This window comes from Abrus precatorius, unplaced genomic scaffold (assembly GCF_003935025.1).
Source record: "Abrus precatorius isolate BTA unplaced genomic scaffold, Abrus_2018 Scaffold10, whole genome shotgun sequence".
NCBI classification, from domain to species: Eukaryota; Viridiplantae; Streptophyta; class Magnoliopsida; order Fabales; family Fabaceae; genus Abrus; species Abrus precatorius.
The window spans coordinates 25,310,328-25,324,687 of record NW_020874292.1 but is presented as its reverse complement, the minus strand read 5'-3'; the positions used below and the strand labels follow the sequence as shown (position 1 = coordinate 25,324,687).

The window sequence follows — 14,360 nt, the reverse complement described above, 5'->3', positions numbered from 1 at the left end:
TGTCTCAATGAAAGCGCGTTTTTTAGCAATCTGTAGGGACCATTCTCCATCCACATGCCTCAGCCTCAGACCAGGAGCAACCTTTCTCTTTTTATTTCCATTTCTTTTCCCAAGATTCTCAACTAAATAAACTCTGAATTTAGTTCTTTCAAATTATATGTATTTATTATCTTCCTTATTTTATTTTTTACTATCAAATGAATCTTATAAAAAAAATTTCATCATTACTCAAGCCTTTCAAAATTTTATTATTAATTAGTCTTTTAGAATTAAATTAATAGTAGAAAGAATTTTATAAGATTAATTTAATGACTAAAATATTTTAAAAATAATATAAAATGTAAAATATTGGATGATCAAATAGAGGGTTACTTTTTTTTTTGTGTTTATGCTATGTTGTGTTAATTTTATTTTTAAAATTATTTGTTTGTAATTATTTTGGTATTAGAATAACCTAAACATCATTTATTATATATAATATATTAAAATATATTTTGTTATTATATATCTATGAAAAAAAAATATATATATATATATATATATATAACGATGTCCGTATATTTGATTAAAAGAACTAAAAGTTCTAAGACAAATCATTAACTTTAATTATATATTATATATATTTAATATAATATTAACGATAATATTATCTTACGTGAGAAAAGTATATATAGAATAGTCTTTTAAACTATTTAGTACCAGATGTTAACAAAAAAAAAAGTCAAAGTGTAGATTTCATTCAACCAAATTAACAAAAATTTAAAATAACCATTCACCATTGACAAATTAAAAACTCGAGTTCTTACCATTTTCTTAAAAATGAGGAAAATATAAATATTCTATGAATACTCTTTTATACTTTTTTTATCTTAAATTAAAACATTGTCCATTCTTTTTTAGAATATATTGTTATATAAAAAATACCATTGAAGTAACCAAGCAAAACCTATTTCAAAACAATTTATTTTCAAAAGAAAACCTAAACAATAGGGACGATGAAACTCAACTAAATTATTTTTAAACCATTAATTTTTTTCAAAAAAGTTAAGAGTTAATTAAATTAAAAATTAAAAAAATTAATTTGATTTGACTTTTGCTTTTGCTTTTTATTATTAAAACTGAACTAAATGAACATACTTTATAATATATTTATATATTTTTACTATATTTTTATATAAAAATTATTTATTTACTCAATATTATCGTTACACTATAAAAATATTTGATGCATCGGTTTAATTTAATTTAAACTCTCCTTTTTTTAATGGAATTTCTTTTCTTTTCTTTCTATCAATAATTTATCATTTTTTATAGTTTTATCCTTCTAAAAATAATGTTTTTACTTTTTAAAAAAAAATTCAACACTCTCATTTCAAATTTTGAATTATTATTTAATTTAAAATTAAAATTAAATTAAAAGTCATATAATAATAAATAATATTAAAATAAAAATAAAAAATTTTAAACTAAACAACAAAATATTAATTTAATTTTATTTGATATTTATATTATATTCAAAATGCCGAGTCATTTGTTATTTTTTATGTTCAGCTTAAATGACTTTTTAAGTTAAAATCAAATTGAACCAAACCGTAAATACCTGTTATCCCAATTAATACTATTGTAAGAATTGATTGATTAAAATAGATAATTATTAAATTAATCATAAAAGATAAATTACATGTATTAAATAATTTTCAAAAAATATAATTCTTTAAATTTTTTAACTTTTTTTAAAGTTATATTTCACGAAGTAAAAAATGATTAATCTATTAGTTTATACTAAAATTATTTGTAATTTTCTAATGTCATTTATTAATTTGATATCTCATATACTATTATTTTTCTCTATTTTTATTAGATTATAACTGAAAAATCATAATTAATGGTGTTAAAATATTAAAATGATAAAAATAAATAAAAAATAGCTTAAAATGGGACAGATAAAAAAAATTAAACAAAATATAATTCTAACTTACATTTAAGTATAAGTTTAGAGAGTGTCTTTTGCTAAATTTATTAATCTACTATCACTTTTTATTTAAATATTTTTATTATTAATTTAATAAAATGTTGAATTTTTTTTTTAATCAGCAAGACTTAAAAGAAAAAAAAATAACAAAACTAATTCAAAGTTCTAAGAATTCAAATGTCAAAAAAATTTAAACTCAAATAAGACTACAAGAAAATAAAAGTTTAATCTAAAATAATATATGGCATAAAATTATTGACGTGTACTCTAATTAACTTATTAGCATATTGATTTACTTTCCACATATGTGAGCAAATTTCTCAAACTAAATTAATATTAGAATATCATTAATAGAGTTAATCAAAAGAAAAAGAGGATAAAACAATCATGCATATTTAGAACTAAAGAAAAAGCATTCTTATAATTAATTTCAATCTAAATATTACAAATACTATTTTGTAAAACCAATTTGACTCTCAAATAAATCCTTTATACTTTGGCCCTCAAAGAAAAGCAAGGAGCAAGCCTACTTATAAAATTAGGAATAAATTAGCCTTGATCGTTAGAGAGCAAATTTTAACACATTTTTCCAGCATATTTATATGTATTTATTTTCATTTGAATGGATTTTTACATTAACTACCTTGTTATTTGCTATAGTTGAAAATGATTGATGATATAACAAACTCATGGAAGTTTTATGCACAAACTCAAGAAAATCATACCAATATGGATAAATTACACTCGTGCTAGGACACTAAGCGTAGTTGTGCATAATGACCAGCATTTTTACTTATGCACGGTCGTGTATACCATCTGGCGCGACTATACTTACCTGGGGCAAGTCCAATTATCAACCATTTCTAGGATTTTCAAACCCTATTAAAAAAAGACCTAGTGGGCAGCAGGAGGATCAAATTTTTGCATCCCGTCTTTGATACTTTTGAATACACATTTTTATCTTATCCTTCGCACATCTTTTCTCATTGGGTCTTTGGTATATTCTTAGTGGAATTTGAAGTTTCAAGCGATCATACTTGAAGATTAAGAACTCTTATCATCCTCAATCTTTACGGATAATCTAGTTTGTTTTTCTTTATGACTTTGTTTATAATTGTTTTAATTCTTTCCTTTAGTATGAATAATTAAGTCTATAGCTAAGGCTATGAAAATTCTTATTCATGAGTTTATAGAATTTTGACGTTTGAATCTAAGTTTGATTTCTGTTTGTGATTAGTATTTATTTTATTGCGCATAATTGTATGTTGTGAATTAACCACTCGTAATATAATCTTAATTAATTATATCGTCAGACAATTGTACCTTGATTAATTAATAGATCTATAGGATAAAATGAGACAAACGATTAGGTGGATCAAATCAATCATTCTTTTTTAATCGTTATTAAATTAACAAGTTCATAGGAGCTTTATTCTTTTTTGAATTAATATATTGCATGACCATTATAGATGTTACTTTAGAAAAAAGAATATTAATATTACATGACCATTGGATATTGATAGTATTTATATGAATGATTAGTAATCACAAGAAAATTAGATTTAAAGTTAAACAGAAAAATAACATAAAAGATTGAATGAAAAAATCCATATGCTCTAAGTTTCTCTCCTATAAATTCAATCAAGACATGCATTGTGTTACTTATTTTATATTTTATAATTGATTTTACAGTTGAATTCTTGCTTTTATTTAACTTTGCATCCTTTAAGCTCAAATAACTAAATTAAAAAATTATAGTAATTGAAAACAATTCTTATAAAACAATAATCTTGAAAACTTAATTTTAGAAACCTTTATTATTTTTTAACATGTACACTTGCTCACAAACAACAGCCCTCCACAAGTTACAACTCTACTAGTATAGGAATAGAAATAATCCACATTTAGCTTGAGTTGACTAAAACTTAAGAGGAAACAATTTGACTTGCATTGAATTTTTAGCAATCTTAGATGGAAATCTAAAATCACCCATGAATTAGGACTCCAAAATACTTAACATCAAATAAAATTTATTAAATAAGCAAATAGTCTATTACAACTAAGAAAATTATTTTGATATTAGTTATGTAAATTATAGGACAACTAATATGAAAGACTAGAATTGAAAAAAAAAAACTCATCAATTAAGCAAAATAAAGTGATCCCAAATATTACTAGTGTAAAAATAATCTCTCAAAACATGAGTAACAGTTTCAAGAGCATCACCATACTTGGGACATATATCATAATTAATTATTCTTCCCTTATATCTCTTATAATTAGTTAACAATTTACTACAACAAAAAAATTTCAAAGAAACAAGTTAATTTTTGGAAGGTCTTTTCATTTCCAAACTATATTAAAAATATCAGTAAGGGGGATTAAATAACTATAGGGTTAACAATTAAATAATAAGCCAATTCAATAAAAAAATATATATAATTTTTAGATAAATTTCATAAAATAAATTCATGACTACAAGAACTAAAAGGAGGATTAATTTTAACAATAATATTACAAATCTTCCTAGAAAGCATGTCCTTTAATTTTTTTTCTAGTTCTTGCCATTGTTGGTTGTAAAAAGAGCCAAATGCATACTCTTATACTATCAAAACAGACTGTACAAACAAATTATAAAGATTTTCAATATTTCAAATTCAAGTATCAACTAAAAATTTTATAGTTAATCCATTCCCTATGAATCAACTCAACCCTAGAGAAAAACAAAACAAAACAAATTGAAACTAGACCTTTCTAGCCATACGACTCTAGCTAATTTTGAACTTATATTTTGTTCTAAGAACTTGAGTTTACAAGTCATTTGAAAGGTAATTAGTATTTAACCTAGTTTCATCATATATGTTAGTCATATTAAGATTATGAAGATCTCTGAACCTCAATCCCCCATTTGACTTAGGTTTATAATTTTTCTATTATGCTATAAGATGATATTTCTTAGCTCTAAGAGACTCCAAATAAACTGCTTACAAATATTATTAATTATATTACAAACTAAAAAAAGGATCAAATAGGTTTGCATCAGATAATTGCAAATATTCATAATACAAAATTGAGTAAGATTAACCCTACTAACTAAAGATAATGAATTTATTTCCCAAAGAGATCAATTTTTTTTATAGTCTCATCAATGAGAAAAGAAAATTTTTACCTAGAAGGCTTATGATGCTTAATTAGGATCTCTAGATAATTACCAAAATACTGAGAAGATTATATACTTAAGGAATCACAAGTAGAATTAACAAGGCAACAATTTGTACTCTTAAAAAAAAAAGAATATTTGTCTTTATTAACCATTTGTTCAAAGGCCAAACATAATTCATGTAAAAATTATTTTAATTAGATCAACTTGTTATAGATCAAATTTAACTACTAATATAATATCCAAAGCAAAAAAATAAGTGAGAGATTTTTGGTCTTGGAACCAAGGAAAAAAGCACTAATCCTAACTAGAATCTCATCCTTGATTAAATAACTTAATCTCTTAATACACATGACAAAAATATAGAAAGAAAGGGAATCCTCATGCTTAATCCTTCTAGAAGGCCTAAAAGAGCTAGTAATACTATTGTGTCAATTTAAACTTATAGAGGAGGATGAAATACAATGATGGATAAGATTAATAAAATTTAACTACTAATATAATATCCAAAGCAAAAAAATAAGTGAGAGATTTTTGGTCTTGGAACCAAGAAAAAAAACACTAATCCTAACTAGAATCTCATCCTTGATTAAATAACTTAATCTCTTAATATACATGACAAAAATATAGAAAGAAAGGGAATCCTCATGCTTAATCCTTCTAGAAGGCCTAAAAGAGCTAGTAATACTATTGTGTCAATTTAAACTTATAGAGGAGGATGAAATACAATGATGGATAAGATTAATAAAATTTAACTACTAATATAATATCCAAAGCAAAAAAATAAGTGAGAGATTTTTGGTCTTGGAACCAAGAAAAAAAACACTAATCCTAACTAGAATCTCATCCTTGATTAAATAACTTAATCTCTTAATATACATGACAAAAATATAGAAAGAAAGGGAATCCTCATGCTTAATCCTTCTAGAAGGCCTAAAAGAGCTAGTAATACTATTGTGTCAATTTAAACTTATAGAGGAGGATGAAATACAATGATGGATAAGATTAATAAAATTTAACTACTAATATAATATCCAAAGCAAAAAAATAAGTGAGAGATTTTTGGTCTTGGAACCAAGAAAAAAAACACTAATCCTAACTAGAATCTCATCCTTGATTAAATAACTTAATCTCTTAATATACATGACAAAAATATAGAAAGAAAGGGAATCCTCATGCTTAATCCTTCTAGAAGGCCTAAAAGAGCTAGTAATATTATTGTGTCAATTTAAACTTATAGAGGAGGATGAAATACAATGATGGATAAGATTAATAAAATTTGTAGTAAGACACACTCTATGAAAAGTATCACTAATAAATTTTCATCTAAGCCTATTATAGGCCCTTTCCAGATCAAATTTCAACATTATATAATCATTAATCAGTTTTACTCTTCTGTTTATTAAAGGAATGTAACAATTCTTGAAAAATTATAGTATTGTCAATCACCTTCCTACTAGGGATACAATTACAATGATTTTTAAAAATTAAGTATGTTAAATAATCTATTGACCAAAATTTTAGTAATTATTTTGTAGCTAATATTACATAAGGAATTAGATATGAAATTGTTAATTTTTCAAGATTTTTAGACTTCAAAATAAGAATAATCACTATTTCATTCACACACAAAAAATTTATGATTATATCCTAAACAAATTTTTTTAAAAAAGATAAAAATTCATTGATTTTTAGGGAAAAAAATGGTATAAAGGCCATTAGCCTAAGAGATTTGAAGTTACTAATGCAGAATAATACAACTTTAACTTTATATGTGGTCATATCCTAATATAACATATCCCTATCCCTAAGAGGAAGAAACAAATGATGGTTATCTAGACAGAAAGTATGGACTACGACATGATACAAATTGTTAAAATAATTCAAGGCAATTACTTTAAAGAAAAAAATCTATTTTATCCTTTATATGTTTAGTAACGTGCAATTTAGACATTAACTTTTGAATGTGGCAATGCGACACCCTATACTTTCAAAAGTGTGCAAAAAAAACTCTTTCATTATTCAGACATCTATTTTCTCTATTTTTTGAACAAAAATATCTCCAAAAATGTTTTTCACCACAAAGAGAAGGGAGATTAGGAATTTGGGGATATTTTGTCTAAGAAACATATAAATTGAACATCTGAATGATAAAAAGATTTCTTTGCATAGTTTCAAAAGTATATGGTGTCACATTACATAATTTTTAAAAATCAGGTTGTAAATTGCACATGACCAAATATATCTAGGGATAAAGTGCACTTTTTCCTTACTTTAATTTTAGCAAGATCATATTCTCATTTACCATTTTTATCCTTCAAGGCTTCAATTGTATTATTCTACCTAAGATAAATAGCAGCTTTATATAAAACATTAGTATTCCCATTAGAGGGTTTTCTATTTAGACCTAAAGTCATTATATCAAAAAGTTTCCTCCTTATCCATAATTTATTGATAATTTATACATAGATCTCACAAGATCCGAGTAAGGATTGTCACCATAGGTAAGTTTTTAAGAAATACCTTCAGTTCTATTAAAAATTTATTTTTCTATTAAAAATATTACTAAATGCATGTCTATTTGAATAAAATATATTAGATCTAAACTTGCCTATGTTCTTTGTCAAAAAGCTAGAATTCAACCAAGAATTCCTCACTTGACTAAGTAACAAGGATTTTAAAACGTTTATCATACCTATAAGAATAAACTATACTTCTAATTTTAAGTCACAAAATATCATGATCATGTTTTAGAATAAAGATTATGAATTATATAACTATTGTAGAATGAGAGCCCTTAAAACTCTTTAGGTACAATCCTACTAACTCTTTTCTTAAGATTTCTCTTATGCCACGTTGATTTCAACAATCAGTAAATTCTTAATAGAAGTCAAGTTAACAATACCTTCTCCACTTTTCTAAAATAATTTGAGGACTATCATTAATCATAAACAAAGGTCACTCTTTTTAACTAAACTTACATACTTTTAAATGAATGATAAATTTGATTTTCAAAAGAATATAAACTTTAATCCTATTAGAATTTTAAAGACATCAAATTCTACATGAAAAATAATGACATCTAATTTCTCAAACTCATCTAAATTATTATTTTTTAATTATCATGTCAACTTTCTCTTTATTAATCCTAGATTCATAAAGAGCAATAAAATTAAGGTTGTAAATAATATAAAAATCATTAATTAACTTTAAAAAAAATTTACTCTTTGCACGCTTACAATTTTAAAAGTAATTTTAGTTAAAATTATTTTACTTTAATACTTTATTTATAAATATTAAATTTTATTAATTTAATTATTAAATAATCCAATATCAATAAATTGATGTGTATATTAAATTTTAGATAAATTTAATAGGTATAAATTTTTTTGACAAATCTTTATCAATATCTTAAAAATATATATTATTTATTAAAATAAAATTATCCAGTCAACAGTCAATTAAATTTTACTTTATAAACTTAATATATTTAAGAATAAATTTTTATTTAATAAATAAATTGATACAATTTAATAATTATGTCAGAATAATATATATACATATAAGTAATAAAATTATTTAGTAAATTTGTTTAAAAAAATATACTGAGTTTCTTTTTATCTTCTAATTACATAACTATGCAAACTTTACACAAGGACAAAATTATAATTTTAATAAAAAATCATAATTTTCTTTAGGAGGATACCTAACTATATAAATACCCAACCTGGTTAATACTTTCTATTGCCGTAGAAATATGTGGTGAATAGAAGCACCTTACTTACATCTGCACATTAGATAAACATAAAACAATAACATGCATTGGGGAAACCTTTAATTTTTAAGCCTAATACTTATCTTTGACTTTAATATATAATAATTATGATATATTTTAAATTTAATTAAAATATATCTTTAACTTTTTATTTTTAAAATGTTTTTTTTACCATATATTAAAATCAGGTACCCAATAATTGAACTCCTTAGCAAAGAAGGAGTTGGATGGGGCCGGAGAATCTTTATCACATCATCTGATATATGTGTGATACGTGTCAACTCTCAAGTACACATATATTATCTTACATTTTTAAATTTTTTTACTGTTTAATCATTATTAAAATATTTATATAATTTGTATTAATTAATTATAATTAAATTTATTAAGGTTTAGTTATTTTAATTATGACACTTAAGCAAGTACAAATGTACGGATTGTATAGTTATCTTCCTTTCGTTTCTAACGATCTATTTGATAAGCGTTTCGATTTTCTTACATCCCTTTAATATTTTTATTCATGAATAATATAAACGAAATATTATTATTCATGAAATTATCACTAGGTTTTATTAACTAATTAAAAATTAAATTTGATGATTAAAGTTTTAAAAAATAACAATATAAAACACATAAAGAGAATTAAGTGGATAATTTTCTTTTTTTTTCATGGCTAAATATTTACATTTCCCTGTATTGCTTTTTCAATTAACCAACAATAAGAAGTCAGTCAACACAGCAGAGCTTCATTCCCACTTCCTTCTTCGAAAAACACAGATCTTCCATTTTCCAATGCTTTAACATCCCCAATCAATATTCTTCACGCTTCTTTCCACACACCTTCCTCAATATTATCTCTCACCCCTCTGTTTCTTTTCAATCGCTACAAATACTCGCACTGTCTTACTTCTTCTTCGTCTCTCCCTTCCACTCTCAACCCTCCTAAATCATTAAGCTCTGCCTCTGCCATGGCAACCATCAGACACAAAGCCATAGGCATTGACCTAGGCACAACCTACAGCTGCGTGGCAGTATGGCAACACAACCACGTTGAAATCATTCCAAACGACCAAGGCAACCGCACAACCCCTTCTTATGTTGCCTTCACCGACACCCAAAGGTTGTTGGGTGATGCTGCCATCAACCGAACCATCAATCCTCACAACACCGTTTTCGACGCCAAACGTCTGATCGGTCGGAGATTCTCTGACAAATCCGTTCAGCAAGACATGAAGTTTTGGCCTTTTAAGGTTGTCCCTGGAATACGAGACAAGCCCATGATTGCGGTCACTTACAAAGGCGAAGAGAAACACCTTGCAGCCGAAGAGATATCCTCCATGGTGTTGTCCAAAATGAAGGAGATCGCTGAAGCCTATTTGGGTCATGAAGTTAAGGACGCTGTTATCACTGTCCCTGCTTACTTCAGCAACTCACAGAGACAAGCCACCAAGGATGCAGGGAAAATCGCTGGTTTGAACGTGATGAGGATCATCAACGAGCCAACCGCAGCTGCTATTGCTTACGGGTTGGATAAGAGGGTGTGGAGAGAGGATGAACAGAACGTGCTTGTGTTTGATCTTGGTGGTGGCACTTTTGATGTTTCATTGGTGACGATTGATGCAGGGATGTTTAAGGTGAAGGCCACGGTGGGAGATACCCATCTGGGTGGCGTGGATTTTGATAACAAATTGGTGAACCATCTGGTGGGTGTGTTTAAGAGGAAGTATAACAAGGACATTAGTGAAAATGCCAAAGCTTTGGGGAGGTTAAGGTCAGCATGTGAGAAAGCTAAGAGGATACTGTCTTCGAGTTCCCAAACCACTATTGAGCTTGACTCTTTATGTGGAGGGATTGATCTAAATGCAACTGTTACGAGGGCGTTGTTCGAGGAATTGAACAAGGACTTGTTCATGAAGTGCATGGAGACAGTAGAGAAGTGTCTCGTTGAGGCAAAGGTTGAGAAAAGGCAAGTGCATGAGTTTGTTCTCGTAGGAGGGTCTACTAGGATTCCAAAGGTTCAACAACTTCTAAAGGACATGTTCCGTGTGAATGGAAGAGTGAAAGAGCTTTGCAAAAGCATCAACCCCGACGAGGCTGTGGCATATGGTGCTGCGGTTCAAGCAGCGATTTTGAGTGGGGAAGGAGACAAGAAAGTGGAGGAGCTGTTGTTACTGGATGTGATGCCACTTAGTCTTGGCATTGAGACTGATGGTGGTGACATGTCAGTGTTGATTCCGAGGAACACCATGATCCCCACCAAGAAGGAGAGCGCTTTCTCTACCTCTTCTGATAATCAAAAAAGTGTGTTGATCAAAGTGTACGAGGGAGAGCGGGCTAAGACAGAGGAAAATTCTCTTCTTGGGAAGTTTGAGCTATCTGGGTTCAGTCCTGCGCCAAGAGGAGTCCCAAATGTCAATGTTTGTTTTGATGTAGATGTTGATGGCATTGTGGAGGTCACCGCGGAAGACAGAAGCACGAGGTTGAAAAAGAAGATCACCATCAGCAACAAGCAGGGAAGGTTGAGCCCGCAAGAGATGAGAAGAATGGTGAGAGATGCTGAGAGGTATAAGGAAGAGGATGAAGAGGTGAAGAAGAAAGTGAGGGCCAAGAACTTGCTTGAAAATTATACTTATGAAATGAGAGACAGAGTGACAAATCTTGCAAAGGCAGTGGAGGAGACCATAGAATGGCTTGACAGAAACCAATTGGCTGAAACTGATGAGTTTGAGTATAAGAAACAGGAGTTGGAAGAAAGGGTCCTCAAAGTTATGTAATGGTAATTTTTTCTGTTCATGTTTACTTTTAACCGAGTCCGAAGCAATGTAAAATAATTCTAGCTTCGTTACTCAATCAAACAAGCCTTTTGAGTTTGTCAATGAGCTTCTCTGATCTCGTTTATGTACAACATGTGGAAGTACTTAAAAGTAAGTAGTATGGATGCAAGGAATGTTGGTTTATGATCTTTGTGATTGTGTTTGTGGAACGAAGTACTCATAATTCCCATTCATATTCATAATCCAACACGAAGTCTTGTAAGGACCATCAAGCTTCTTAATTAAGATAAGAATTGAGAGACTGGGTTTTTCACCTTTTTACATAAGCATCATTTCCATTTTTGGTCAAGGTATTTGCTGTGGCTATGCCTTGGGTACTAGTTTTCATTATCTGATTTGATAAGTAGATGGAAAAAATAATCAGACTTTGAACTATTGTTTCACACTCAAATAAGAGTAAATCAAATTTTCCATGACTCAAAATCTTAATCAGATTAAGAACTCTCCAAACATAATTGGCCAAGGCAACTAATACACGGTCCAATCAAACAGCTTAATGTTATAAACTCAGTTTATTTATACTACACATTTTAAAAAAGGCAAATGCTAAAGGTACTTTTTGTCAAAAAAAATATCATAAATATATCTTTTCCTATTTTTTTATGCATTTTTAACATAATTTTAAAAAAAATTCTTTTTTAATTCTTTAACCTATGCGCTATGACCACTACTAAAAAAGAGACGCTTAAAAAAAACTGTGACCAGTAAATAGGTAAACGCTCATATCAATCATAAAAAAATTGATGAAGGATTAATATGTTACTTTTAATAATTTTAAAATTGCTTAAACATTAATTATTCAATCAATGTCTCAATACACATTAGATTAAATTGATGTTCTTTTAAAATATAACTTAATGCCTAAGTATTTTAAGAAATCCAACTTAATCCTTACTGTCATGTTATAAAACTGAATTAAAAATTGAAAAAGTGAAACATATAAAGTATAATTTTTTAATCATAAATTATACCTTTTTTAGATCTTATATATCGGTTACAAGAAATAATATTCTTTGAGTTGAAAATAATATCACAAAACTTGCTTTTTTAAGTGGAGTGTTTTTTTTAGAATCTTACTTAAAGAAAAATAGACATATAGAAACTAAACTATCATCTTATTAATTTATAAATTATAATTTAATTAATTATATTTATAATTAAAAGTAAGTAAATCAAATAACATTTTAATCCTAAGATAAATCTAGCTCTTTTAAAATTTGCAAGTGGATAAACTGATAAAATAAGATATATTTACAATTATTTTATAAAGTATAATCGAATTAATTATATTTATAATTAAAAGTAAGTAATTTAAATAACATTTTAATTCTAAGATAAATTCAGTTCCTTTAAAATTTGAAAGTAGGTAAATTGATAAAGTAAGATATATTCACAATTAATTTAACGTTAATTAAGTTTTTAGGATATGCATTTAACTCAGCTGTATTTATTTAAAATTTTAATCTTGAAACTATATCTTAAACTAAAATAACCTTATACCAATTGACATACGTGTTCAGTGATAAAATATTCTAATAAAAATCAATTGATGCAATCTTATTTTCTTCCTTTATATATTTACTCATTAAAAAAACAAATTACTAGTAAAACATAATTAATTTATTGCTGAATTGATTTTCAAATGTCTACTCAAAATATAACACAAATATTAAATAATAAAAAATAAAAAATTCCTTTTAGATAACTTTTTTCTTTTCTTGAAAAAAATAATATCATGTATTTGATTTTATATATTTTTTTAGAGTTAAGATTTATTGACACCAAGTATTAAATTTAAACAATTACATCATTTAATAACTTGTCATAAAATATGAAATTGATAAATTTAATCATTGAATTAAAGATTCTTATCAAATAAATTAATTTTACAAAATTTAATATAAAAATAAAATTAATAAATACTTCATCACATTATATTATTTTTATATTATAATAATTTTAAAATATAAGTAAATATTAAATTTAAATAATATAGTTATAAATATTCAAATGATATAAAATTTAATATATAAGATATAAAAATAACATAAAATTATTTAATAGTTAAATTGATTAATTTTATATTTTATAAAAATTTATTAAGAAGTGCAAATATTTAAGTTTCTTCCTTAGTTTTGCTGAGTCTTAATTCTTTTCTTTTTATATTACATAAGTATTATATTTATAATTTATTTTCTACTTTTCTCTGTTTTTTTTTAAAATTATTCTCAAGAATATCAGAATAATTTTTTTAAAATAATTCTAATTTTTATAATTTTTATTATATTTTAAAAATATTTTTATTTTTTAATATCTCTTATGATATTTATATTTTTGTTGTCAGGTATTTCATAATTCAAATCATTTTCATTTCCGTATGACCAAAAGCTCGTGGAAAGAAGAATGAAAGCTATCTTCGAAAGGATGAAACAGTTCCATATTGACTCCTTAGCAACGAAGTAGTCAAAGAATGAATGAACAGACGAATATTGGCTCTTCACCCCAGTCTCACTTTCGATAGTGACAGACCTCTGGTTCAAATCCGCGTCCCATGCGCAATAATTTGATAAAATAAAAGGTTTTTTTTTTTTTTTTTCTATTCAACGAGGCTAAAAAGTC

At 26.4% G+C, this 14,360-nt stretch overlaps 1 protein-coding gene across 1 annotated transcript; it reads left to right on the top strand.

Moving 5' to 3' along the window:
* The first annotated feature begins 9,661 nt into the window (after positions 1-9,661).
* On the top strand, positions 9,662-11,994 carry LOC113853194 (heat shock 70 kDa protein-like). The gene has a single exon (XM_027483694.1). It carries the CDS (start codon positions 9,876-9,878, stop codon positions 11,679-11,681), a length of 1,806 nt encoding a protein of 601 aa, XP_027339495.1. The 5' UTR covers positions 9,662-9,875; the 3' UTR covers positions 11,682-11,994.
* The last annotated feature ends 2,366 nt before the right edge of the window (positions 11,995-14,360 follow it).